The sequence below is a fragment of the Panthera pardus genome, unplaced genomic scaffold, assembly GCF_024362965.1.
Source record: "Panthera pardus isolate Hobbes unplaced genomic scaffold, ASM2436296v1 HiC_scaffold_3, whole genome shotgun sequence".
Taxonomy (NCBI): Eukaryota; Metazoa; Chordata; class Mammalia; order Carnivora; family Felidae; genus Panthera; species Panthera pardus.
The window spans coordinates 53,895,798-53,923,183 of record NW_026526876.1 but is presented as its reverse complement, the minus strand read 5'-3'; the positions used below and the strand labels follow the sequence as shown (position 1 = coordinate 53,923,183).

Here is a 27,386-nt window from a genome sequence, read left to right as displayed (position 1 = left end):
CTGGGGCAGCTGCAGCTGGGTACCGTTAGTGTTCTACATCACACGGCCACCAACCTTCCACTTATTCTTGACTCAGACACAGCGGTTTGACCACTCGCTCTAAGGAGAGATCCTCAGGAAGTAGGCACATACTTAGAGAAGCAGATTGAGCCACGTTTTTCAGATATTATAAAAGATCCTGGTTAAAAAAAAAAAAATCAATGTTTCTCTATTGCTGATGGGATAAGCAGAGCTCGAACTTCCTAAGAGCAATGTTATTCCCTTGCATAGAATACACCGGAATCAGAGGGAAGCGGTTGGAGTCTAGTGACTCTAACAGAAGGGGAAAGGGTGATGGGTTCACATGAATGAAAACTTAGATGCAGTGATCTCTAAAATATGCTTAAAATTCTAGGATCACCAGATAGGCGAGAAGGAGGACCAGTCACAGGCAACTCATAATTTCTGAAATTGATGATTAATCAGTGTTTTGCAAAGGACAAATGAATGGATGGACCACAGCTCTGTACATATACTACATAAGAGCAATGAACTACTCTCTATTTTCCTTTTTTCACGTAAGCATTAGATTGTGACTGTGTCACTTTCTACCTCTGTGCTCATGCAGTTTTCTCTGGCTGCAATGGATCCCTTTCCAACTCTACATCCCAAGTATTTCAAGACTGAAGGCTGGCTGCCTGGGAGTTCCCACTGTCAAAAGCACCACTGTCTCTCTTTCTCTCCTAAGCTCTCACTATACATGATCTCATGGAATTTATTACCATGTATCTTCTAGCTAAGTCATTTCTCTATAAAGTGTATCTCCCCTACTTCTCTGTAAATGACATGAGGACCACAAGCAGGTTTCATTCAGTTTTACAACATTAATACTTATCATACTGCTTTATATATAGTAGGTACTCAGTGTTTATTAAATAGATAAATAGATGGCTCAAGCATTCATAGGATTGCAGAGAAAGAGAGCATCGGCGTGACCTAGAGTTGTCATGGAAGATTTTTGGGACATATTGGAACTGAGGCTAGACTTTTGTGAATTAGGATGAATTACGGGAGGTGTAGAGGCATTTAGCATTCTCAAAGCATTGTCCCGAGTCCCAGGTTCTCCCTCCTGAGCTATTACCGCTCCCTGCTCTGGAACTCCAAAGAATACCTCCATGTTCCTTTTGATGGAAAGGCTCAGCAGGACCTGGGACTGGAGTGAAGGTTTAAGGCTGCCCGATGCAATGGGTCATAGGCAGTGGATCAGACTCAGTGAATCCCACTCTCCTACGCTCTCCTAAGAGTAACAGAGAACAGGCTTCCAAGAAATGGGGGTATGGGCGAAGGGGTCCAGAAAAGGAGCCAGGATCTTTGGGTCGTAGCCTCAGATCTTCCCATAAAACAGTTTCTTTTTCAGAGGCAGCAACTGTACCTCATGAAAAGTCAGATTTGAGCTGATGGCAGCAACAGAGGCCCCATCACTGTTTTGGAAGAGCAGGGAAAGAACCCCTGAGTACACTCACCTAGGCATGGGCGTAGACACAAGGGAGGCTCTTCAGGAAAGGAGATGAGGAGTTATGTAGACCCACGTATCCGCCAGAAAGGAGGTAAGGAACTAGATATAATAAATCAAGGAAACAAGCTGATATTTTCTGTACCCTAGCATTATCCTTACAGTGTTATCCCTCCAAAGAGGGAGTAGACAGATGGGGAGAAAGACAAGTTGTTTTGTAAACAACACAAGCCCTTCCTAAATATAGCAACCGTGCCTCACATCTTCTGGTATTCAAATTTTCTTTTAAAAAGATGAACAAGGGCTTTATCTCTAGCCATAGCTTTATAGCAAGTCGTTAGAGACGGTGATATAAATTCCATTTAATGGTAGGGTCACTGAGGTCCCAGGACTTGTTCACATTCTCAAGCCACCCCGGAAACTAGAGGTGTAAACGGGACTAGATATAGGTTTGCTAAGGGAGGGGTATATTTCTCAGATGTCAACCCCGAGCGGAGCCACTGAGCAGAGATAAACTAATTTCCAGACTTGTCTTGGGCCTGGGATGAGAAAGGAACCCCAAAAGAGAGGCAGGAAGGAGAAGCTTTCTTCACACCCAGTTTCCTAATGAATCCTCAGAAATGTGGTGTTTTTCTCCCTCAGGGCCTTGTTAGTGGGAGCCCCTGGGACTGTGTCTTAGGCACCCAGCAGTGTCTCTGGAAGTGGGGATCGAAGAGCTATATTGGGCTAGGAGGCCTTCTGGGGAGCTGTCTGCCAATATGACCATCTAGGCCGGGCTCTGAGAGATTGAGAGCCCTGGTGAAGGCGGCAGACTAGTAAACAGAAGATGCAGGAAGGTTAAGGAGAGTGTTCCTCTGACACCTATAGCCACCACTACTTACGCAACACTCCTTTCCCAAGAGAGGGTCTCTGTCTTCTCCCACCAGAGGAGCCTTCTGCAGTAGGAAATGCACTGTGAACAGACCTGTTTTCTGGCGTTCGGTGGTTGACTTTGGACAAGCTGCTGTACCCTTTTGGTCCTCAGTGTCCTTATCTGTGAAATGGGCATATCCTCTACCATAGAGCATTGCTTGCAGATTAAATCACGTAAGATTCGCTAAGCTGATGATAGAAGTTTGGCAACACATCAGCATATCAACTGATAACATCTGTGGGTATTTGTTAGGCACATGGTAATATGTTACGTACTTTTTGCGCCTGGGTCCCTGTCATTCCTCACAACACCTCTTGGAAGCACCTTGTGGCAGACACATCAGATGTCTGCCTCACCTCTCCCTCAGCCTTTCTTCTCGTTTCATCTGCAGCTGGGTCGGACAGTTCCCCTCAGGCTTTTGCTTGTGGCAGGCCGACAGAGGGTAGCCTCTTCCTTGGGATCCTTTGATGCCATGAATTTTGGCAGTGGGGCTGGGTACTCGCTAGGTCTGAGCATGAGTGCCCAGAGTGCAGAGAGCGCCTTGACAATAGGAAAGGGGAGCCAATGGGTAGACACCCCAGCAACCATTCCTCAGACAGTCGTGGGAAGCATTCCATATTCTCACGCTCAATCAAGTCTCTGCTGGACATCCGTTGCAGAGACTTTGGCCCCTTGGTCAGGGACATCTCTTCTTCATTCATCTCACTCTCCTCTTAACCCCTGTCTTCCTCCCAGGGATTCCTGCTCCCTGGGATGATTTCCCAGTTAAGCCACACGGGCGTCTTGTCTCAGGCTCTGCTCTGGGGGGAGCCTGACTGAGACAGCTGGTACTGGGAGTGGCCCTAGGAAGCAAATCCTCCTGATGGAATTCTGCACCTGGACCATTCGCCACAGCTGGGGGGAAAGTGGGCTTGGTGATAACCGTAGTTTCATCGCTGCGACTCAGCTGTGGTATGTTGGGATGAGGTACAGGTGAAAGGCGAAACACTGGGTCACGTGTTAGCACCAGCACATTGATATGATAGCCATGGAAAGTATAAGAATTGCGGAGTTTTAAGAATTAAGGGTGGGTCGCTTCTGTTAACTTTCCCAGAAGCCTGAAAAAACAACGCAAAGCCCAGGGGAGCCAACATTCAATTCAGGGTATGCCACGAAAGCCTGAAAACTTCCTTGGCACATCTCATGAGGCATTACTCTTCTGCAGCCACAAGGAGAGAGCTCTGAAAATCAGGCATCGGACCTAATTGTAAGGGTGGCAGATCCACACGGGAGGCTGAATGTGCAGCTTAGGGGAGTCTCCTGTGCTAAATCCAGGGCCCGGCTAAGGAAGGAGTGAGACCCTGAGTCTGGGGATGGGGAAGTTTGAGAGGTTGCTCATGAGAATTGCAAACCCCCAGACTCTCCCGCAGTCACTTGGCCAGAGTATCCCTTCCCCTTTGCTGGCGGAGATCAACTTCCTTGTGTGTGACGGCCACACAAACACCTCATAGGAAGCAGATGTCTACAAGATGATTCTTGTCTTCCTCAAGAACTTTTCCCAGGTCTCCTCCATGCCTCCAGAACAATTGGGATTACGTCTCAGCATATTCTGAGAAAGGCCAATCCCACTCATGATGTCAGAGAAATAATTCACTCACTGAAAAGAATCTGACACTAGGCTGAAACAGGGCCCCCTGGATATTCAGGTCCTAAGCCCTGAAATCAACCCTTTGGAGATATGATGTGATTGTTAAGGGTCTTCATCTGGGAAGATGATCCTGGACCATCCAAGTGGGCCCTAAATGTTATCACTGGAGTATTTAGGAGACAGAGGCAGAGGGATGACTACAGAAGAGAAGGCAATGCGAGGCTGGAAGTGGAGAGGGAATGAGGGAACCACAGGGCAAGGAAGGCCAGCAGCCACTGGCATCTGGGAGAGGCTCAGAATGTGTTCTCCCCGGAGCCTGTGGAGCAAGCTTTCTCTGCTGCCATTTGAAGTTAGCCCTGTAGGACTCATTTTGTACCTTTGGCCTCTGGAGCCATGAGAGAATAAACTCCTGTTGTTCTGAGTCACCAAGTGTGTGGTATTTTGTGGCAGCAGCCATAAGAAATGAATACACTCACCAGTGCAACCCAGCAGGAACTGGAAGTTCCTCTTGTTGACAAAGGAGAGATGTGGGAGTGGATCATGAGGACCAAAGGGGTGGGTGGAATGTGAGGCTGAATAGCGAGAGTTCATTGACGAGGGAGCACTTTTCAGGATTCAAGATTTAAAATCCTGGCAGGATGCCTGAAGCTGGCCCTAGTAAAGTGCCAAGATGTCTCTTTGAAGCTAGATGTTGGTTATAGGGACTCTTCAAGGATAGGTTGGCATGCCTGTCTCTGGGAGTGTGTCTTCCTCCAGGTCCTTGTGGGCACAAGTGTTCCCAGGCCACTTTAATCTGCAGTTGGACAGAGGTCTGTGGGGCAACCTCTGGAGGCACAGTAGCATGTGTCTCCTGGTGGGTCGTTGGACGAGCGGGAGTATTCCTGGCCCATGACTGTGAGGTGCAGAAGCCAAGTTCTAGGGCCTTTTCAGCGTCTGCAGTTGGACCGGGGCTTGAGGGTCTGAGAGGCATATATGAGCGTGTCTCCTGCATTGTCCCGGGCTGAGCGGGACTGGCAGCTGAGAGGGCTGGAGCTGCTTCAGCATCCACAGCCAGGGTCAAGGTTGGCGGGGCTGTTAACCAGGGCACAGGTGGGTATGACTTCTGCTGGGTCTCCCGGCAGATGTTGCCAGTGATGGGACCAATGCCAAACGGGGCCAAGCTGAGTTCACAGGGGGACAGAGCTGCTTCTAGGTTGTAGCCAGGACCTACTGTCAGCATGACAGCCACCTGGGCACATGTCCTTCTCCAAATATACCTTCTTAGTCTTGGGTTCCACCAGGGTCTCACAGTCTCCTACCTAAAGCCCAGAGCCCCCACAACTTTTCTGTCCAAAATATTGTTGCTGAGGGGGGAATCGAGTGGGGATCTCCTCTTCTGTCATTTCGCTGGCTGCTGTTATATATTTGTGTTTATATTTGTATTACATTACACATATTATACATAAACCATATACATTATCACGTACACCATATACAAGCAAGCTTACATTTTATGGGATCTGGACAACTTTGATCCACTAGGGGAAAAGTTAGAACATACACAAAAATAAATTGTGTGTACTTTAAATATTTGACTTACAAATAATTGTAAATAGGCAATCATTTGAACTTTGGCTCAGGTCACGACCCTGTAGTGTGTCGGTTCGAGCCCCATGTCGGGCTCTGTGCTAACAGCTTGGAGCCTGGAGGCCTTTAGATTCCGTGTCTCTCTTTCTGTGTCTCTCTCCCACTCACACACTCTCTCTCTCTCAAAAAGAAATGATAGATAAACGTTTAAGAAAATTAAAGCAAATGTAAATGTACTAGAAAAACATCACTGATAAGTATTTAACCAACATTTAGATGGAAAAGTCATTATTTTCTAAGCATGACAAAAAAAGCATGATAAACTTCACAAAAATATCAGACTTCATTTGAGCAAAAGAAGCCTAAACAAAGTAAAAGACAAGTGGGAAATTAGGGAATATCTTTGCAACACAGACGGTAAAGAGATACTACCCTAAAATGTGAAATGTTGCCACCAATGATTAAAATAAAGATAAACTACCCTATGGGGCAAAAAATATGAACTGGCAATTTTGAAAGCATAAATATAAATAAATTAGAAATAAATATATAAAAATCAATTGAGTCACACTCATAAAGAAATTCTAATTTAAAAATAATGCAATATTTAATCTAATTATCAAAGATAAAAAAAAATTCTATTTATAACACTCAGTAAAAGCAAGTGAGGTAAGAAACATTCTCATAAACTGCCAATCAACCAACTAAAGCTGGTTGCCCTACAACCTTGGTCCAACACACACACACACACACACACACCTTTTATGCATATAACCAGTGAAATAATTTCAGTTATATGAACACATATACAAATGAGAATGTTAACTCCAGTATTATTAACAACTGCCCAAAATATGAAATAAATGAAATCAATAGGGATTTGTTAAATAGATTGTAGTTTATACATAAAATGGAATATCATGAAGCCTTCAAAATGGATAACGTTGATTTGTAGGTTGATATGTAAAAAAAAATTGTAATAATACAGAGAGGAGGGAAAGCATATTACAAAGCAGTACGGTGTTGTGCTTGCACATGTTGACGTGCATGCAAGTGGGAGCGTGTGTTCATTTGTGTGGAAAGCCAAATACCAGCTACCGCCACTTAGTTCTTTTTTAAAAATTGGATTACTGAAGGAATGGTATAAAAGAGCGACAATGATATTCTGTATTGTTTGAACCTTTATGATATGATGTATTACATGTATGATAAACATACATTGGAATAATAACCTGGAATTAAAAAAAAACCAGGCAAATTCCAAAGAAAAGGGAATCTCCCAAATCGGTAATAAAACCCTATGATTCTGGAGAGTAGACAGCATGCCCGGAATCAGTGCCTGAGTCATCACTTATGATGCTGAACAAGTTGATCCATTTTACTCCAGTGATTACACATGAAATCATCCCGTGAGCCTTGAGATGAGTGTTCATATATAAGAAAGGCTAGAGGCACAAGGAGTTTTGGAAGTAAATAAGCTCCATCGTGCAGCAGGGTTACATGCTGGTGGGTAGGAAAAATGGTAGTAGGAAGATGTGGTAACTCTTCAGGGTAAACAGAGTGACACAGTCTTTTTGTTCATTAAAACTAGTAGAATCAGAAGGGATTACAAGTGGAAGAACCTTGATGGCTACCTTGTGCCTGTCAAGTACAGGCCCAGACAAGGTTGAGAACTTATTCAAGGTCGAGAACATTGCGGATGAGAGGAAGTGATGAAGTGAAGACCATGTTGTAGGTCTTCCTGGACAGTTTCCTCGACCCTTGGAGGAAGCTCCATTTGCATTCTTGAAGTTTATCTGATGACTAAGAAAGGATCAGGAAAGAGCTATCTTCCTCCCCTCCCCGCCCCCCCACCCCCCCCTCCCCCCCGTGTCTTTTGACGGTCTTGGCTAGCGTGACCCAAAAGGCAGAGAGTAAGTTGATAAGGTGGTTGGTTAGTCATAGACTCTGGTGACATTTGAGGTGGACAAAATACCCAGAACTTCTTCTCATCTCTTTTGTCATCTGATAAACCTCCCTAACATTCTCAGAACACTTTCTTGTAAGAGAAACTGAAAATGTGTCCCTTGGACACTTTTTAGCACTTTCAGTGAAATCTGAAAATTGCTTTATTCACGGTAGAAAAGATACACCACAATGATGGTGTGAGGGTCGCATAAACTGGTTATTGCTGGACAGTATAGAACAGAAGCAGCCCTGTACAGAAGCCCAACTCTTTCGTCTCTGACCCACTAATTTTGTTTCCCCCCTTCTTTTCTCTGACCTTTTAGCCATCTCAAGGTATCTTATCCTATTTCTCTATCTTTCTTGTCTCCACTCTTTGTGTACCCCATTCAGTCTACTCCAGTGCCCCGAGCCTTCACTCTCAGCCCATTTGTTTGCAGTTCTGTCCTATTTCTCCCCGTGTCCCTCTTTCTTCTTCATTTTCCCGCAAACGCTTCACCTCCGGTCTTGTTTTGCTTCCCTCCCTCATGTCCTTTCTCTTCATCTCTGTCTTACCCAGTCCTTTCAATCCTTTCACTTCCCTGAAAACTCACAGAGAAGCTAGGACACAGTTCAGGTCAAAGGGATGTTTTGGGGCAAGGAATCAGGAAACATCAGTGACAGAGTAGAGATGCCCACAATAGGCGATTCATCTCAAAGGGAGGCTAGAAGGAAAATAAAGCCAAATACTGATTGGATGAAAGCTTAGGATGTAGCATGCAAGATGAGAGAACATTCTAGGTTAGAGACTGTTCTCCTACCGAGAGGGGACGTTTAGGGGAGCATCACTATATGGCTTTATTTACAGATATGGATGATCTCAGCTGGAAGATTTTGGGACTGAGAGGATTTAGAAAGGAAGTTCATATGGAGTATTTTGGGGTTTTTCATGCGTAAATAATATTTTCATTACAAAAGATTATCTTTTCAAATGATTTGAAATATATCAGGAAAAACAGACGAGGAACATTAAATTTGTATTATAAGGTTTACCATATTTATTAGTGGAGTTTTAAAAATTTGCACACATGAATCATGCTCTCCAGAGGTACTAGAGAACATATACCCATACAGCTTCCTCTCTGTCCCCTCTATATCCCATGATATCTTCATGTGATAGGAAAAGAAAGTTCCTGTTTTGGTTTGTAGAAATCTGATAGGTGAAATAAAATGAATCTAATCTCTAGGTCCATGTTTTAAAACCAGACCATCCATAGCTGAACTTGCGGGAATCACATGACCTACTAATGGATGCAAGGCGTGGTGGGAAGGCTTCTTTTTTAAAAAAAAATTTTTTACATGTATTTATTTTTGAGAGACAGAGCCCAAGTGGGGGAGGGGCAGAGAGAGAATGAGACACAGAATCCGAAGCAGGCTCCAGGCTCTGAGTTGTCAGCACAGAGCCCGACGTGGGTCATGAACCCACAAACTGAGAGATCATGACCTGAGCCAAGTTGGACACCCAACCAACTGAGCCACTCAGGCGCCCCAGTGGGGAAGGCTTTGGATATTTTGGGGAAGCCAGGCTATAACCAACCAAAGAGTCATTCCCTGTGAGACATGAACCTGTACTAGTCGAGGTTCTGAGATTTTGCTTCTACTCAGAGAAAGGAGCACACAGTGTCTGAAGTTGTAATTTGTCAAAAGGGTTGGCCTTGACAGGGCCCACACACCTACTGACTATAAATTGCACATGGTTTCTTTGGGAAACAATAACTCTTATCCCTAATTAAAACAAACAAACAAAAAAACCAACCAACCAACCAAACAAACAAACAAAACCTCCTGTGCAAGGAGACAGAAGCAACTCTGGACCGTTAGTCTTAGTTACTGGCTCTAGAGGATTTCTTCTTTAGTCCAGAAAGGGAAAAGGAGGGAGTGACACTCCAGACCTCAGGACCTTGTCAAGCCAGTGGTCGCCTCCCCATGAGCACTCTCCAGAGGGCACCCTGCACGTCAGGGTTCCTGAGGCTGTAGATGATTGGATTCAGCATGGGGTTGATGACGGTGTTAAAAATTCCAAAAGCTTTATCCTTGTCTGAAAGCTTGGCCGAACCCAGTCGCATGTAATTAAATATACCTGAACCGTAGAATATGGCAACCACAGTGAGATGAGAGCCACATGTGGAGAAGGCTTTCTTCCTGCCCTCAGCAGAACGGATTCGTAGGACTGCAGCTGTCACATGGGCATAGGAGGTGACGATGAGAGCCAGGGGAGTACCTGCCATTATGAAACCCACAGCAAAGAGCAGCAACTCATTGAGTTGGGTGCTGGAGCAGGAGAGCTGGAAGAGCTGTGGGAGGTCACAGTAGAAGTGATTGATCACATGGGGACCACAGAAGTTCAGGGTGGATATGGCTACTGTGTGGGTCAGTGCATTAGTGAAGGCTAAAGCCCAGGACACAGCCACCAATATCCTCTGGACTGTCTGGCTCATTCGGGTGCTGTAGGTGAGGGGCTGGCAGATGGCCAGGAATCGGTCATAGGCCATGGCTGTCAAAAGGAAGCAGTCCACCCCAACGAGAAGGTGAAAGAAGAAAAGCTGTGTGAGGCAGGCTCCATAGGGAACAGTACGCTTGTGGGACAGGAGACGAGCCAACATTGAGGGAATAGTGACTGTGGTGCACCCAACGTCCAGCACCGATAGGTTCCCCAGGAAGAAGTACATGGGGGTGTGGAGTTTGGTCTCCACCAAGATGGCGGCCAGGATGCTGAGGTTGCCCCCAACTGTGAGCAGGTAGGAAAGGAGGAAGACTACAAAGACAACTGGCCGCAGGTCTGGTGTCTCCACCAAACCCAGCAGGATGAACTCAGTAATGGCTGTTCTATTGTACTCACATTTTGACTTCATTTTTCCTGCAAGGAAACATCCAAGGATATAATCTTTCTTCTCAATACATTTATTCTAAAAGAACAAATAGACTGTAGGGCGGTAAAATTTGCCACCCCAAAATGTGTGTCTTTGGCACGTGGACTATTTTAGGCTGATTACTTTTAAAAAGCGGAACTCTCAGGAGAAACCTTTGCTCTCCCCTCATATGCCTAAAAGAGTTTAGATAGAAGACTTGCTCCAGGAAGGCAGCTATCACCATGGATACCAACAGTATAACATGAGATAAGTGTGGTAGCCAGGGAGCATTTTAGTGACTTTCATTCTGTAATAGAATTAATTTGACAGAAGAAAGCAAGGCTGTAAAAGCTCTCAATATAATTATGGAAGAGAACTAATTGGTATGTATGCCTTTCCCAAATGCCCCTGACTGTCACATACAACGCTGTTACAACACCATTGACTCTATTCCCTGTGCCATGCCGTTCATCTCCCTATTTGTTCCTCAACTGAAAGCCCATACCTCCCACTCCCCTTCACCCATTTTGCCCATCCCCTACCTTCCTTTCCCTCTGGCAGCCACCAGTTTGTTCCCTGTATTCATGGGCCTGTTTCTTCTTTGTTTTATTTTGATTTTTAGATTCTACATATAAGTGAAATCATATGGTATTTGCTCTTTGTCGGACTTATTTCACTTATGTCATCATGCCCTCTACGTCCAGCATCCCAATGCTTTTTATGAAGTTAGCACGCACCTGACACTACAAATATAAAATTTTAGGAAGAAATAGATGAAATATCACTAGAGAGCAACTTTAGTTATGACTATAGAAACAAAATGCTAAATATAACTATAGAGAGTTTTAAATATCAGAATATTAAAAGAAGTAGTCTATCATGATTAAGAGAGCTCTTATAAAAAATTGAGGCTGATCTAATATATGTAAATATATGTATATATTAGATCAGTTGCCTAAAAAGTACTTTTTACAGGTTACAATCCATTGTTGATTTAAAAGGAAAACACCCAGCTGTAGTCATCTAAGAATAGAGGGATACTGCAGGATTATTGCTAATGGAAAGTAACAAATTATCCCATGAAAGTAGGAGCAAGAGAGGGATCCCCACCATTACATCTATTTTTATTATTGTCCTAGAATCATTATAAAATTAATGTCAAGAAATAGAAAAATCAAGTTTATATATTGGAAAGGAAGAGAAAGCAAGTGTGTTGATTGTCCATAAAAGGTAATCAAGAATTATTAGAAAAAAGTATCGAGATAAAAATCAAATATACAGAAATCCATACATTCCTTATATACCATCAATGTACACTGTTGGAAAACATACTGCAAAAAAAAAAAAATTAAAAAATGAAATGCTTATGAGATAATGTTAAGACTAAAGCAGGATGCAAACCTGTACAACACGGTGTTATTTCAATATTAACAAAGACAAAAAACACACACTTTCACACTCACACACAGAAACAAGACTGGGAAGAAATACCAAACTTTGTCAGTGGTTGAGTAATAATATGAATGGGTTTTATTATCTTTCTTCTTCTCTTCTCTACTTTATGATTTGTCTACAATGAATGCAGATTATTTGTTTTAAGTTCATTTATTTATTTTGAGAGTGCACGCACAAGCTGGGGAGGGACAGAGAGAGGGAGAGAGAGAATCCCAAGCAGGCTCCACATTGTCAGTGTAGAGCCTGACACGGGACTCCATCCCAGAGGAGATCATGACCTGAACCGAAATCAAGAGTCGGAAGTTTAACTGACTGAGCCACCCAGGTGCCCTGCAGATTATTTTTATAGTATTTGATGAAGTACCACTTCATGGGCATGATCATGGAATACCTACTAAACCCCATATCACAATAAAGTAAGTGCACAAAAGAGAAACCAGCAATCCCTTCCCCTATGATATGTAGGTGGTCCCAACATATTTGATACGGACAGAATTTCCTTGGGGAATTCCCTGAAAACAATTGCAGCTAAAAGCTGTTAGGAGAATTACCCTGAGCGAGACACTGTGTACCATTATAAGTGCTTTAAATGTATTAACTCCTTTATTCCTCACCCCCCCTACTATGAGATGGATCCCATTGGTAATCCCGATTTTGCAGAAAGAACATGAGTCACGTAAAGCAAATAGCAGAGGCAGGATTTTAACTCTGGTAATCTGACTCCAGAGCCCCTGCTCTTGTCCTTTACACATATCACCGCTCAAGCAAGGTAACCCAAGGCATCTGAAGGATCATGAAGGCATGTCTTTCTCCTGAAATTCTCTCTGAATCTATATCTGATCCATTCTCATGACTCAAAAACCCACTCTCATGTTTGCTGTGGTTTGTGCCCTTGCAGATCCCAAAGTCTTGACTTGCAGGCTGAAGTAGCTCAGGTTCAAACAAGTGTCTTGGTTGGATCATGGCCACAGTCAGAAGTTGCCCCCAATTTCCCTTTTTATTTCAATCCATGTCACCAGATTGCAAATTCTGTGACTTCCTATATACCCACCTTTGCTGTTGCTACTTTCTCTCTATAGACTATCCTTCTTCCATTGTCACGTGCTCAAAGTCTTCAAGACTCAGCTCAAATACTACCTCTTCCAGAAATACCTTCCTGATCTGTGCCCATTTTAAAGTGATATTTACATCTTCAACATTCCCACCACACTTTAATTATATTCCACATGGCACTTACCACTGTGCCTTCTAGCATAATCATTCAGTGATTTAGTGCAGCTCCCTCAGTCCAATTTAAGCATGAGATTCATATCTGAATTTAGGAACTATATGCATAAACTTATTTTAGGTATGCACCATTTTATAAATGAATGAATAACTGCATCCATTGACAAATAGACTTTCTGACAAAGAGGGCATCTTTGTGGGCTATAGTAGTGATGAAAGGGTTTCTGGAAAAGTGGGAATTTTCCTAGACTTTGAAGGATTGGTATGATTTGGTTGAGGTAGAGTCAAGTGAAAGGCACAAGGGACTGTTGTAGGGATGACTCCTCCACTCATCGAGATGGGGCATGCAGTGCACGTAGCAATCTACATACTGGCATACAGCTTTTTATATAAACTTCCCACAAAGTTTCCACAATCGGAAGAAATATTCCTCAAAAACAAGTAAGTCATGAGCCAGAATAATATGTTCCCCTAGTAGCTTCTGTCTAGCCCTCAATCGATGAGGGATGAAACTTACACAAGATTTCCTAAATTCTGGGTTGTTCACCAGATTATTGATCTGGGGTGTCTGTGGCTAATGAAATCACAAGAGTGACAACCGATGAGGAAGCCCTTCTGGATCGCCATTCTTGGGGGTTCATATGAGTCCTAGACTTCCGTCATGCTGTGAGAACTCCCTGCTCTGAGGTCCCAGTAGGGCCTCCATGTACTAGTGGTGGTCTCAGTAATCTAGGTGAGGCTGTCCAGCAAGGATTGGTTCCGGGCAGGGAAGTTGAACACTGAATCTCATCCCACTCATCCTTAACAGTCAGGAAAAAACAAAAAGCTTCATCTAGGAAAGAGGGAATTGGTAAAGATGCCTAGAAGAGGAACCTCAATCTCTGGTTCATAGTCCCGGATCTTTCACTCACCTGATTGTCATCCTGAGCATGTCTCTCTTAGTTGTGCTTTTGAGACTTTGGTTGCTGTGCCTGTAAAACCAGGAGGTTTGACTTACTGAGTAACAAATAAATTTCCTTCCATTTTACACAAGAGTGGAGGGAGGATCATGGGAAAACTCACCTGTTACCGCACAGAGACCAGTGAGGTTGCAAGGGAAGGGATGTAAAGGGAGTGAGAATCTGCACAAACTCAGTCAGCAACTCTGGGGGAATATATATGGAAATGAGATTAAAAGAGGTAGAGGCCATCTCTGTCATGGGACTTCTCCACCACAGGTAATCCTCTTGTGTCCTTAAAATTGCCCAAGAGTGGGGAGGAGCAGGTGGGGCGAGCTAAGTAAATACAAGTCTTAATAAATAGGACAGCGGTAACACAGTGGTGCCTCATGCATCTGTGGTGATTTAGAATCTCTCCAGACATCTCCATCCCCCATATTGATCTATGGGGGTAGATGGGATGGTTATCCTAAGAACTCCATTTAACCGAAGGGGACATAGGGGAAGTCTTTGCTTTCTCAAGGTCATCTAGGGAACTAGACACGGAGCCAGCACCGAATCTGGGTCCCCAGCCCAAGGGTTTCCCTCTTCCACTTGTCTGGTCCAAACAGGACTTGGGGGCAGATACAAGCTGACTCCTAACCTGAGATGAGGAGGAAGCCCAAGAGAGAAGGCAAAAACTGGAGGTGCCCTTTCCCACTTCAAATTCTTAATGAGTCCTCAGGAACAAAGTACATCCCCCCCTCGCCCCTGCAAAGGCCCCTGGGGCCTTGTTAGCGAGGGCCACAGACACTGTGTCATGGGAGTCCCAAAATGATCCTGAGAGAGGTAGTTGAAGCAGTGTGCTGTGCTGTGCTGGAAGGGACCAGGGGACCCCTGGGAAGGGTGCTCCCACCATCATTACCTGGGTTAGGCCTTTAGAAGATGAGAATTTAGTGATAGAGATGATGAGAGAGGAAATTGGAGAGGTTGTATAGTATAACCCTTGGACTCTTGTGTCTTCCTCCTCAATAACTCACCCAAGTCCATGGGATAGCATACTCTCTCTGGGAATCCTGCCGCACTTTGTAGACAGACAGACCTGCTCTTCCAGCTATTAGCAACTACTGAGACCCTATGGACTCCAGTTTCCTTTTTTGAAGAATGAGAGTAATATCCTCTCAAAAGGTTGTTGGGAAGACTAAATGAAATAACACGTATAGAGTTCCTAGTAGGAGACTAGCAGTGTTGCTATTAACATAATAATAATTGATAATATGTACATGACCCCACACCATAACATTTATACGCACTAAATCGCAATCAACCCTTACAACGATTTCATGAGGTAGAAATCGTTACTATTCCCATTTTAGAGACAAATAATTGAGGTTCAGGGTGACTCAGTAATTTGCCGAAGGCCACACACTCAGGGCTTTGAGGGGTTGGGGCTCAAACTTGAATTTGTCTAATTCCAAAGCACATGATCTCAACAATTATGCTATGTGATTGACTCCTCCACCCCTGTCCAATTAACCCCTTTCCTCCAAATGATATACTTGTTTATCCTGTTGTTTGTGACCAATATAGCTTCTAATTCACCATGAATTATGCCCCAGGATGAGCCTAAGGCATCCTACTCTCAGTGATAGTGGCCTCTGCACCACCCAATAGCCTGGTGCACAGAACTGGGATCGACTTCAGCTGCTGCCTCCAGTACAGCCCTCTTGCTCTCCAATTATATCTGCTACTTATTCTCACTGCAAAGAATTATGACCTTAACTCAGTAGTCTTATGAGGAGCTGACCTTCCAGAGTTAGGCTTGCGTTGTTGTCTTAATGATTGAACATACGAATGTTAAGGCTTTTCATCATTCAGTAACATTTTTCTAAAGATAAATGAAAACTATATTGAACTGGAGCTCTAGAAGTTGTTCAGAGATCATGGGAAAGGAGTAATACTTAAAGGATATTGCCTATGAGTTTATTTATAAAAAATATATTTGAAAACACAAAACTATTGAACTTCCAATTGTTGGAAGACATCAGAAACAAAAATGAAAGAAAAATGGTAAATTGGAATACTGTGTAGAATTATCCGTAAAATATATGGCCAAAGATACGCAAATACGTAAAGAGTTCCCGCAGATCAATTAAAAAATTGACAATTCAGTAGAAAAAGAAGCAAAGGACATAAAGAAACAATTTTCAGGAAGCTGTGAGATTAGCCAGGTGGCAGGCAGGATAGGAGGTCGCATGCTCATCTCCAGGAGCTCCATCACTGTTGTGTCCAGTCCTCTGAAGACCACAGTGCCTTGCCATTTACAAAATAGGAGCTGCCACTGCTCAGTACCCCACACACGAGGTCCCAAGTCACAGCTTTGACCAACGATCACCAAGCCAAGCTGCACTGCTGTGTGACCACATTCTGGCTCCTAAGCAGAAAGTTTGACCTGCCATCACCAGGGGGTCCTGCCATTGCCCTGTGCTCTGCAACCTAAGCCCTAAGCCAGGGCTCTGACATTCCATCACAGGGGCTCTGGTTTGTCTCCCAACCCCTAGGTCCTAGTCTCAGCAGAGACTCACCGTCACCAGGTTGCCTTGCTGCAGCTCTCTGCCCCACTTCCGGTGTCTTGACTCAGGGCTTTGATCCACCATCACCAGGGCTGTGCTGTTGCTGCTCTACACTCTGGGGTCTGGAGTTGGAGCTTTCGCCCCAACTGCTGCTGCACCCTGCCACCTAGGCCCAAGCCACCATTACCTCGTGTCATCCCTGGGCCAGCCACTGCAACATTTCCCCTCCCACTTAGAGCCTGAGTCACTATGGTAAGCCCCAGAAACCCAGACCCCAGTTCCATGGGATACCTGCACATGTTCACATGTCAGACACCGGCACCACCACCATAGCAAGTGCACCTGAACCCCAGGACCCTGACTCTGTGGCCACTGTGGGTGCCAGCCCACTAGACCTGGGGCCGAGAGGGGTCCCCTCAGGTAGAGCTTACCCCCATGGGCAAAATAGGAGAACAGGAGAATGCCAGCAGCTTTCACCACCAAGGATCCCAATAGCCCTAGCCATCACTGTTTGGGCTACCAAAGACCCCTGTGGTCTTTGCCAAGGTTGACCTCAGCTGAGGGAGCTACAATCGAATTAAAAAGCATCTACCAAACAAAGGAAGCCATCAATAAACTGAAAAAGCAACCTATGACATGGGAGAAAATATTTACAAGCCATGCATCTGATAGAGGGTCTTTATGTATCCAAAATACATAAAGAACTCATTCAACACAATAAAAATATCCATTTTAAAAATGGGCAAAGGACCTGAATAGACATTTTTCCAAAGAGACATCCAAGTGACCAACAGGTACTTGAAAAGGTGTTCAACATCACTAATAATCAGCACATCAAAACTATCATGAGATATCACTTCACACCTGTCAGTATGGCAATTATTAAAGACCAAAGACAGTAAGTGTTGGTGAGGATATGGAGGAAAAACAAACAAACAAACCTTGTGCACTGTTTGTGGGAATGCAACCTGGTGCAGCCACTATGGAAAACAGTATGGAAGTTCCTCAAAAAATTAAATATAGAACTACCCTACGATCTTGCAATCCCACTTCTGGTTATAGATCCGAAGTAAATGAAATCAACTATCTCAAAGAGATATCTGTACTTCCATGCTAATTGCAGTGTTGTTCACAATAGTCAAGATATAGAAATAGCCTAAAGTCCTTTGATAGATGTTTAGATAAAGAAAATGTGATATATAGATAGATACTGATACACACACACACACACACACACACACACACACACACACTAGAACTCCTGTAGTGACAGTGAGGATGGGGTTTGATGGCATTATGCTAAGTGAAATAAGCCAGGCAGAGAAAGACAAATTTGGTGTGGTATCATGTGTATGTGGAATCTTAAAAAAAAAAAAAAAAAGCCAACTTCATAGAAACAGACACTAGAATGGTGGTTGTGGTTGCCAGGGACTGGGGGAGAGGACAAAATGGGGAGATGTAGGGCAAAGGGTACAAGTCTTCAGTTATAGGATGAATAAGTTCTGAGAATCTAATATGCAGCATGGTGAATATAGCTGATAATACGCAACTGTATACTTGAAACTAGGTGAATAGATATTAAACATTCTCACCACACACACACACACACACACACGGGAGAATTAGCTATGTGAAATAAAGGATGTGTTAATTATCTTGTTCTTGGTAATCATTTCATAATGTGTGCATATATCTATCTATATACCTATATCTATATGTATCTATATCTATATATCTCTATATATCATCATGTTGTACACTTTAATATATACAATTATATTTGTCAATTATTTCTCAATAAACTTTGGAAAAAATTAATTCCCAGTGAAGAAGTACTAATAATTATATTAGCCCAGGCCTCCATAACAAAATACCATAGATTGGGGGGTTTAAAAAACAAAATTTATTTTCTGACAGTTCTGGAGGCTAGAAGTCCAAGATCAGGTGCCAGCACAGCCAGGTTCTGGTGGAGCTCTCTCTGGCTAGCAGATGGCCGTCTTCTCACTTTGTCTTCACAATGAATGGCACTTCCTCTCTTCTAGACCACAGGCCAGCAGGTTAGGGCTCCAACCTAATGTAACCTTAACTACTTCCTGAAATACCTCATTAATACTTCCTAATTAATCTCATTTAGCCTTAATTATTTCATAAAGACCCTATCCCATATACAGTCACATTGGGGATTAAGGGCTTTAGCACATGAATTTTGGTGGGATACAATTCAGTCCATATCATGGATAATAAACATTTGAAAATGTATTCAACCTTACGTGATGTCAAAGAAACGCATATTAAAATAATAATTAATATTTTACAACCGTTATAATGTCAAAAATTAGAAGAATTTGTTTCTATTGGGGCGCCTGAGTGGTTCAGTTTGTAAAGCATCCAACTCTTCATTTCAGCTTAGGTCATGATCTCATCGTTCGTGAGATGGAGCCCCGTGTTGGGCTCTGTGCTGACAGCATGGAGCCTGCTTGGGATTCTCTCTCTTCCTCTCTCTCTGCCCCTCCCCCCTCTTTTTCTCTCTTACTGTCACTCAAAATAAATAAATATTAAAAAAGAAGAATTTATTTATAATAGTTACTGTTAAAGCTGTAGGAGGCAAGCAGTTTCACCCATTATTGTAACAGTAAAAGAGTGAAATTTTTGTGGGATAAGAAGGAAATATGTATTTAAAAATCTAAGTTTTTATATTTTTCAACGCAGAAATCATATTAATTAGAACTTATGAAAATGCTTGCAAGATAATAAAAACACATCTTTGAAGAATATTATTGATCATATTGGAGTAAATCTAGAAATAGTTAAACTCCATCAAAAGGAATATTGTTAAGCAAATTATGGTTAATTAATAAATTAGCACTAGGCAATTATTAAAATAGAGGAGGTAAGTTTCTAGATATTTTGCCAGATAATAAAGTCTACCAAGTAACGTTTAACAAAAAGACATGGTACAACATGCCCCTATAGATATGACATATATATAAACATGTTTTTATATGTATAAAAAATTAGAAGGGAAGCACCAAATTCTTAACAGTGGTTTCTTCTTGAAAATTGAATTATGAAGGGTCTGGACAGAGAGGGTGAAGATTTGATTTTCACTTTTCATTGGTAAAATTGTGTTTTGTTTTCATTTTTATAAACATAATTTCTAATGGGAAATTTAAAATCAATGAGTGATATTTCCATTTCAGAAAAAAAAAAAAAAGAAGTCCCACAGGAAGTATAACTCCTCCACTGCTAAATACCTCAGAATCTTGCAATGCAGACAGGGCACTCAGTGTCTCAAGTTATACTGTACTGGGTCCAGAACCTTGTGTGGGATCCTTGTGTCAAAGCACATTGGGGGAGCTATTTCAGGGGAATCCAGACAAGAGGGTGTACTAATATTTGGTACCAAGCTGTGACTTTCCATATTCTAGTTTGGAAAGAATCTTTGCTGGTCTATTTTTGGGGAACTCAGCAAAAAATAAGCAAAAGGTCCTGCCTGTAGGACCATGAGTCTCTCAGGATACAGAGCTTCCTGGGTTCCACCTCCATCTGGAGTGGGAAGAGTAGCTAGACCCAAAAGGCAACTAGTCAAGGATTCTGGTTTACAGAACCCACACACACATTATCAGGGAGAGCCTCCTTGGGAAACAAAGAGTCTCACTTCATAACAAGAGTCATCTTGCTCAAGGATCTAGGAGAGACAGGAAACACTTCCTGTGGTTCTACCCTCCTGATACACTTTTATGCAAGGGGTCGCTTCCCCGTGAGCACCTGCCACAGAGCCCCCTGTACATCAGGGTTCCGAAGGCTGTAGATGAGTGGGTTCAGCATGGGGCTGATGACAGTGTTGAGGATGCCAATCCCTTTGTCTTTGTCTGAAGCTTCCACTGAGCCCAGCCTCATGTAGCTGAAGACACCTGTCCCATAGAATATGCCAACCACAGTGAGGTGAGAACCACATGTGGAGAAGGCTTTCTTCCTGCCCTCAGCAGAACGGATTCGTAGGACTGCAGCTGCCACATGGATGTAGGAGGTGACAATGAGAATCACAGGTGCACCCGCCATGAGGATACCCAGACCAAAGAGCAGCAGCTCATTGAGCTGGGTGCTGGAGCAGGAGAGCTGGAAGAGCTGTGAGAGGTCACAGTAGAAGTGATTGATCACATTGGGACCACAGAAGTTCAGGGTGGATATGGCTACTGTGTGGGTCAGTGCATTAGTGAAGGCTAAAGCCCAGGACACAGCCACCAATATCCTCTGGACTGTCTGGCTCATTCGGGTGCTATAGGTGAGGGGCTGGCAGATGGCCAGGAATCGGTCATAGGCCATGGCTGTCAACAGGAAGCAGTCCACACCAGCCAACTGATGAAAGAAGAAAAGCTGTGTGAGGCAGGCTCCATAGGGAACGGTATGCTTGTGGGACAGGAGACGAGCCAACATTGAAGGAACAGTGACGGTGATACACCCAACGTCCAGCACCGATAGGTTCCCCAGGAAGAAGTACATGGGGGTGTGGAGTTTGTTTTCTACCAAGATGGCAGCCAGGATGCTGAGGTTGCCCCCAACAGTGAGCAGATAGGCTAAGAGGAAGACTACAAAGACAACTGGCCGTAGCCCTTGTGTCTCCACTAAGCCCAGCAGGATGAACTCAGTAACAGCTGTTCCATTGGTCCTGGATTCTGGGTCCATGTGTCCCTGAAAGGGATCAATCTTCCTAATTTAGTTATTCAAGAAAAATACACGGACTCACTCTCAAATGCCAAGCCCCAGGGTAAATTCCCACGGGTCTCTAGTGGGTATTTTCCCACTCCTCAGGCCACACATCTCTCATTAACGCTCAGTCTTCACCTCAATGTCCTCACCCAAGTTCCAGGTGAGTTACACAACTACCTTGGTATCCCCCCTCCTTATAAGAGATCTATAAATCCTTTCTTCCAGTGTTCCCTAGAATCAGGGAATGAGGTCCTTCTACCAACAACCTGTATAAGGAGATTTGGAGAAATATCATGCTAAAAGTGAAAGTGAATAGCTAGTAAAAATAGAAACAGCAGAAGAATTGATCATAAGTCCTGATAAAGTGATCAAAAGTCCTTACAAAGGAATAAATATATATCAAATCAGCAAGAAAATTGTCAAGATACACAAAATTAGGAATTGTAAAGGCAGCATAACCAGAGGCCAAAAATAAATAAAATAACCTTGGTATACTATCTGCTCCTAAATTTCAACAATCAATTCAAGAACAGTCCCCAAACCAAATAAACCAGCTACAATTGAAAAAAAAAAAAAAAAAGGAAAAAAAATAGGCAGTAATGTGCTTCCATGTGTAGGCGCTAGGCTCCTATACCTTACATACAAATTATTTTAAACTATCAATGTAAATATAATTTTCATGTAATATAAATTTTCTTAGCTTATAAAAGATGAAAGCCTTCCAATTCGTTTTTTAAAGTTAGCAAAGTCTGATACTCAAATGTAACGATAATAGCAAGAAAATGGAATTATCCTACACTATTCCCATTTGATAACATGTGTGCAGAAATCCTAAGTACAAGAAATGAAAGCCACCATTACCTAATATATTTTATAGGAGAGGATAATTTCATATTAGTAAATCTATTAATATACTTAGCAAACTTGTGGGCTTGAAAGGAGGAAAATTTTCCAAAGGACAATTCATAAATGTCTACATACATACTTAAAGAAAAAAGAAAAAAACTGCTTGTAGTTACTTTAAGTGGAAGAACACCATTTTATGAGATAGGCCATATCCACTACAAATCAGTATTGTTCATAATGGTGAAGTAGTAGTGACATTTCTATTAAAATCAGACACGGTGGGGGGTGGGGTAGGGAAGGGAGTGGTGGAGACTGAACGGCTCAGTTGGTTGAGTGTCTGACTTTGGCTCAGGTCATGATCTCATATCCATGGGTTCAAGTCCCACATCAGGCTGTGTGCTGACAGCTCAGAACCTGGAGCCTGCTTTGGATTCTGTGTCTCTCTCTCTCTCTCTGCCCCTCCCCTGCTCACACTCTGTCTCTCAAAAAATAAAATAAAACATTAAAAAAAATTTGTTACTTCAGGTATTTCTCATTACTCTAAACATTTTTAGGCAAAGAGAAACAAAATGCTTAAATAATGGAAACAAGAAAGAAAAGAATAATTTGAAAATAATAAAATTGTCTAAATAGAAAACTCAAGAGAGGATAAAAAACTGGTAAACTCTTAGAATTATTAAGATATTAGCAAATTAGATAAAAAATAATTAAGCACAAGTCACTGTATTCCTTATATGCCTACAATAATTAGCTATAAAACCCAAAGTCCCAATCGTAAGGTGAAATCTTATAATATAAATTATAATATAATATAATATAATATAATATAATATAATACAATATATTGTTATATATATTATAATAATATAATATAATATATTGTTATATATACCAATATATTAATATAATTATATTATATTATATATAATATATTATATTATATTATATATAATATATTATATTATATATATTATATATATTATTATATGTTATATATATTATATACAATTAATATATATTAATATAATATAATATATATTGTAAATATATAAATATATAAATTTACACCTGAGTCATATATGTAGGCACCTAAAAAATGGCCCAAAATAAGCATTGCTCAGTTCCACTGACTGTTAGGAATATGGGAGAATTTTAATTACTCTTTCCACTTTTCTTTTGCTTTCAAATGATCTACAACAAATCCGATAACTTTTATAACAATAAATATATTTTTTAATGACCTGCTTTCTCCAGATTGCAGATATCGTAGCTCAAAGGCAATAGTAGCTCTAAGACTCCTTCTCTCTGTCATGTTTCCAGAAGGTTCAGGGAGCTGCAACCTGGCAGATTAAATAAAGGTTTAGAATGGTACACCCATCTTGATTTGCCTCACTGCCCCATGAAGTAATAAAATAACAATTACACCATTGTATCTCCTTTGCAAGTTCAACCTACTTGTAATGGAATAGAAGACTTGCTTACCCATTAATTAATTAATTAATTTAACCCATTAAATTAATTTTGGCAAGCAAGTCTTCTATTCCATTACAAGTAGGTTGTACTCATAAAGGAAGTACAATGGTGTAATTGTTATTTTGTTACTTCATGGATCAGCGAGTCAAATCAAGATCAATAAATCGTTCGAAACCTTTAATCTGCCAAGTAGCAACTCCCTGAACCTTCTGGAAATGACCTAAATTAATTTATGTGGTATCCATCAATGGAAGCTTATGGCCTATTTTATTCTTTGTGTGCGTGCTTTAGCAGAAGATGAATGTTTTAAGACTATCTTTATTTTCTAATTCTTAAACTAATACCTTTGACTTTTTTCTTTTTGATGGATCTTTTAAAATATAGTAACTTGCTAACATTGGTCCCTGGAAACATTTAGGGATTTTAAAAAGGGTAATAAAAAGCATCGTAGATAATAATAATTGAAAACTGTGATTTCTACAACTGTATTTATCATGACATAGGAATTATGAAGGTAGGTTCCTAAATATTGAGAAATGCTTTAAAATCCAAGATACAAGATCAGTTTTCCATCAAAATAATGTAGATCCTGAGTCATGGTGGGAGGCCCTCATCCAGGGTAATATTTAGCTGGAATCCATTGGTAGAGATTACCAGCCTGGTACTTGTTAAATATTTTGATTATAACCCTTATCCACACCGTGGCCTCATCAGTGCACATAGCTGTATTCAGTATACCCTGTATATAGTGTCATTGAATCAAAGAAGGACTAAGTTGATTAGCACCTTGGAGAATATCTACTCCCTCATTTTACTAAAGAGGAAACTATGGTTGGAGCATTGTGGGGCTGCAGTTGTTGGGATTAGAGTGAATACTGACTATACTTCAAAATGTCTGGTTTTCTATTTTTTAAAAATGTACCTATTGCTCATGCACCTGGGTGGCAAAAGTTGAGCATCCGACTTCGGATCAGGTCATAATCTCATAGTTCATGAGTTCAAGCCCCATATCAGGCTCACTGCTGTCAACTCAGAGTCTGCTTCAGATCCTCTGTCCCCCTCACTCTCTGCCTTTCCCTCACTTGTGCTCTCTCAAAAATACATAAAACATTAAAAAAAATTTGTTTAATGTACCTATTGCTGGGCCAGCCCATTGTATACTTGCTACCCCAAATTACTCTGAGGCTATCAGAGAAAGAATTTGTATGAGGACACCAGAAGTTTGTCCACTGATTTGACCAGCCCAAATTGGCTGCTTCCAACCAAGCCCCGAGGGGCATTTCCTGACACTTACTGAGGGTTGAAAGATTCTATGTCCTCTGCAATTCTCTTTAGGACTGCTCTGGGCATACTCTTCTGAGAAACTTATTCTCTAGACCAGGTGGCTGTGCCTTTCAGACCTCATGCTTTTAAGCTCACACACCTGTGGTAGGGAGCTTGGCAACAAGCAGACTCTGTGGTCATGGTGACAGTCGGCACCTGCCTCACTTCGTTCTGCTTTCTACCAACCACAGAGTTCATTCTGGATCTTTCCTCCCTCACCTATCCTGTGAGAGCCTTTTCTCTGATATGTCTGCCTGGTTCAGGTTTTCTAAATTTGTCACCAAATGTAGCAGAACCTCAGGTCTCTCCTGAGTACGGGTGCGTGAGGACACTTCTCAGACACCAACAGTCTGCCTCCCAGCCCCCTGCTTTCCATTTACCCAAAGATATCCCATGTTGCTCAAAGGAAACCAGCCTGCTTTCCATGCCTCTTCAGTGCTGTATCTCATGGTCTTCCTCTGGCTGATGGCAGGCTACAGTGCCTCCCAATCACAACCTCCCCTCCACCATCATAATCATCACCTTTATTCCTGTTCTCTCAAAAATAAGAATTTGGTCCCTTCTCATGTTAAGAGTTTTTCTGATAATTATGGATAGTGCATAAAAACAATGACAAATTTAGGAAAATTACAGGAGTTTAGAATATCTTGCAGCATCCTTGTCTCTGAACAGTCCGTGGAAACCACCCCAATGGCGTCTTGCTCTCTTTTTCCATTTCATGCTCCCTTGGCCAGAAACTGACTCCCTGCAGACATCTTCTTTTCTATACACGTGTTTGTTTCATATGTGCAGTTAAGGCAGACCAGCAGCTACAGACATGCAAGGACGGTTGATGAAAACCTCAATGCCAGAATCCAAATTAGGTCCTTATATGTTGGTGGTGGTCAGTTTTAGGGGATGCTGCTTAGAAGATTCCATGTGGGTGAGAAATTTGATGCAGCGTCTCCTAAGGTCTTTTGTTAGCCCAGAAATCCACGGCTCCTCTTGAGTCACCCTGCAGATCTAATTATAGACCTAGGCTCATTCAGTAGACTCTGTGTGATTTGATGTCAATAAGAGCAAAACAGCTGTCCACACATATTACATCATCGGAGAATAATTAAACTGCCTCCCAAATGCCCTCTTGAATCTACTTGAACTTGCGTTATAAGATCTCATATTCTTCCGTCTCATACTTCCCTATCTTTGCTCAAACTGTTCATTTTATCTGCAATGTCATCTCGCTAACTCCAACTGCTCAAATCCTTGAAGACTCAACTAAAGTGTTTCTCTTCTGTAGAAGTTTTCCTGATCCTTCCCCATCTCAAGCTCCTCTCCAGGAAACTCATGTAACATTCTAACTGCGTACTTCAAGGCAATTCTTTCCGTTACTCTCTTGCATGGCATTTTCTCTCTAGTGACTCCTCTCTACTCCTTTGCCTACTTTAAGTGGCTTCCGGGCATATTATGCTTCACTCAGCTTTGCAGTTTCTATGCCTATCCTCACATTTTGCATACAGGAGGTGCTCGATATTTCTGAAATAAATAAATGAATGAAGTTGGCAGCCCTGACCATAAGATCAAAAAAATTGTAATGAAAGGAGGCATCAGATTGGGTTGTAGTAGTTGGGAAAGGCTTTTTGAATGAGATGGAATTTATGCGAGACTGGGGACAATTAATAGAATTTGAAGGAAGTGTAAGTTTGAGTAAAAGGCCCAGAACTGCTGTTGTAAGAACATCCACTCCCTCTATCTAGATGGGGCATTGGGAACCCCAATAATCACTCCACTGACATGGTGTCTTTTCTTGAAAACAGCTGCAAAGAATTTGGCAATTAGGAGGGGATAGACCGTATGAATAAATAAGTCTAGGCCAGAAGACTACACCCCACAGGGATGCCAGGTAACCCTCACTCTGTAGAGGTGAGACTTACCACCACCGAGATTTTACGATCGTAACAGTACTCTAGCTGGTCGTGAGTGTTAACTTGCTCCCAGATAATGTATTCCTTACTCGCTGACCTAAGGCCCTTTATCTGTAGTAAACTAATTTATTTTCTGAGAGATTTGCCCACTGGCCTTGAGGAGTGAAGGACCAGAACTTTCCCAGGCCACAGAAGCCAGCAGGTCTGTTTGAAGCCTCCTTAGCTTTCTGATAGCCTAACACTTTTATTAGCAAAGTAATTTTCTTTTTCAGGTCACGTAAATGATTTTACTAACCTCCTTTTGTGTATCTATAGACCTGGGCCCTCCTTTGCAGAAAGAACACAGTACTCCTGCACATCACAAAACAGGAACCGGATTCCCTGGCACAACCCCCAAGCACTGAGATCATATTTGTAGCTGGTATCATAGAGTCTACACATGATGGAGAAACTTCGTAGGCCACTGCACTCCTTTTGCTAACTAACTACCCTAAACCCCTATATAAACCTCTGGGCCAGGCAGAAACC

The 27,386-nt window shown here is 42.2% G+C and overlaps 2 protein-coding genes across 2 annotated transcripts; both read right to left on the bottom strand.

The window, feature by feature from the left end:
• Positions 1-9,485: 9,485 nt before the first annotated feature.
• LOC109255096 (olfactory receptor 3A1) lies at positions 9,486-10,433 on the bottom strand. Its single transcript, XM_019429510.1, has one exon. The coding sequence runs from the start codon at positions 10,431-10,433 to the stop codon at positions 9,486-9,488; it is 948 nt and encodes a 315-aa protein (XP_019285055.1).
• A 9,907-nt stretch (positions 10,434-20,340) lies between these two features.
• On the bottom strand, positions 20,341-21,288 carry LOC109255097 (olfactory receptor 3A2-like). Its single transcript, XM_019429511.2, has one exon. It carries the CDS (start codon positions 21,286-21,288, stop codon positions 20,341-20,343), a length of 948 nt encoding a protein of 315 aa, XP_019285056.2.
• Positions 21,289-27,386: the final 6,098 nt, after the last annotated feature.

Coding starts and splice junctions, on each gene's coding strand:
- LOC109255096 (XM_019429510.1), bottom strand. CDS start 10,433: ATGAAGTCAAAATGTGAGTACAATAGAACAGCCATTACTGAGTTCATC.
- LOC109255097 (XM_019429511.2), bottom strand. CDS start 21,288: ATGGACCCAGAATCCAGGACCAATGGAACAGCTGTTACTGAGTTCATC.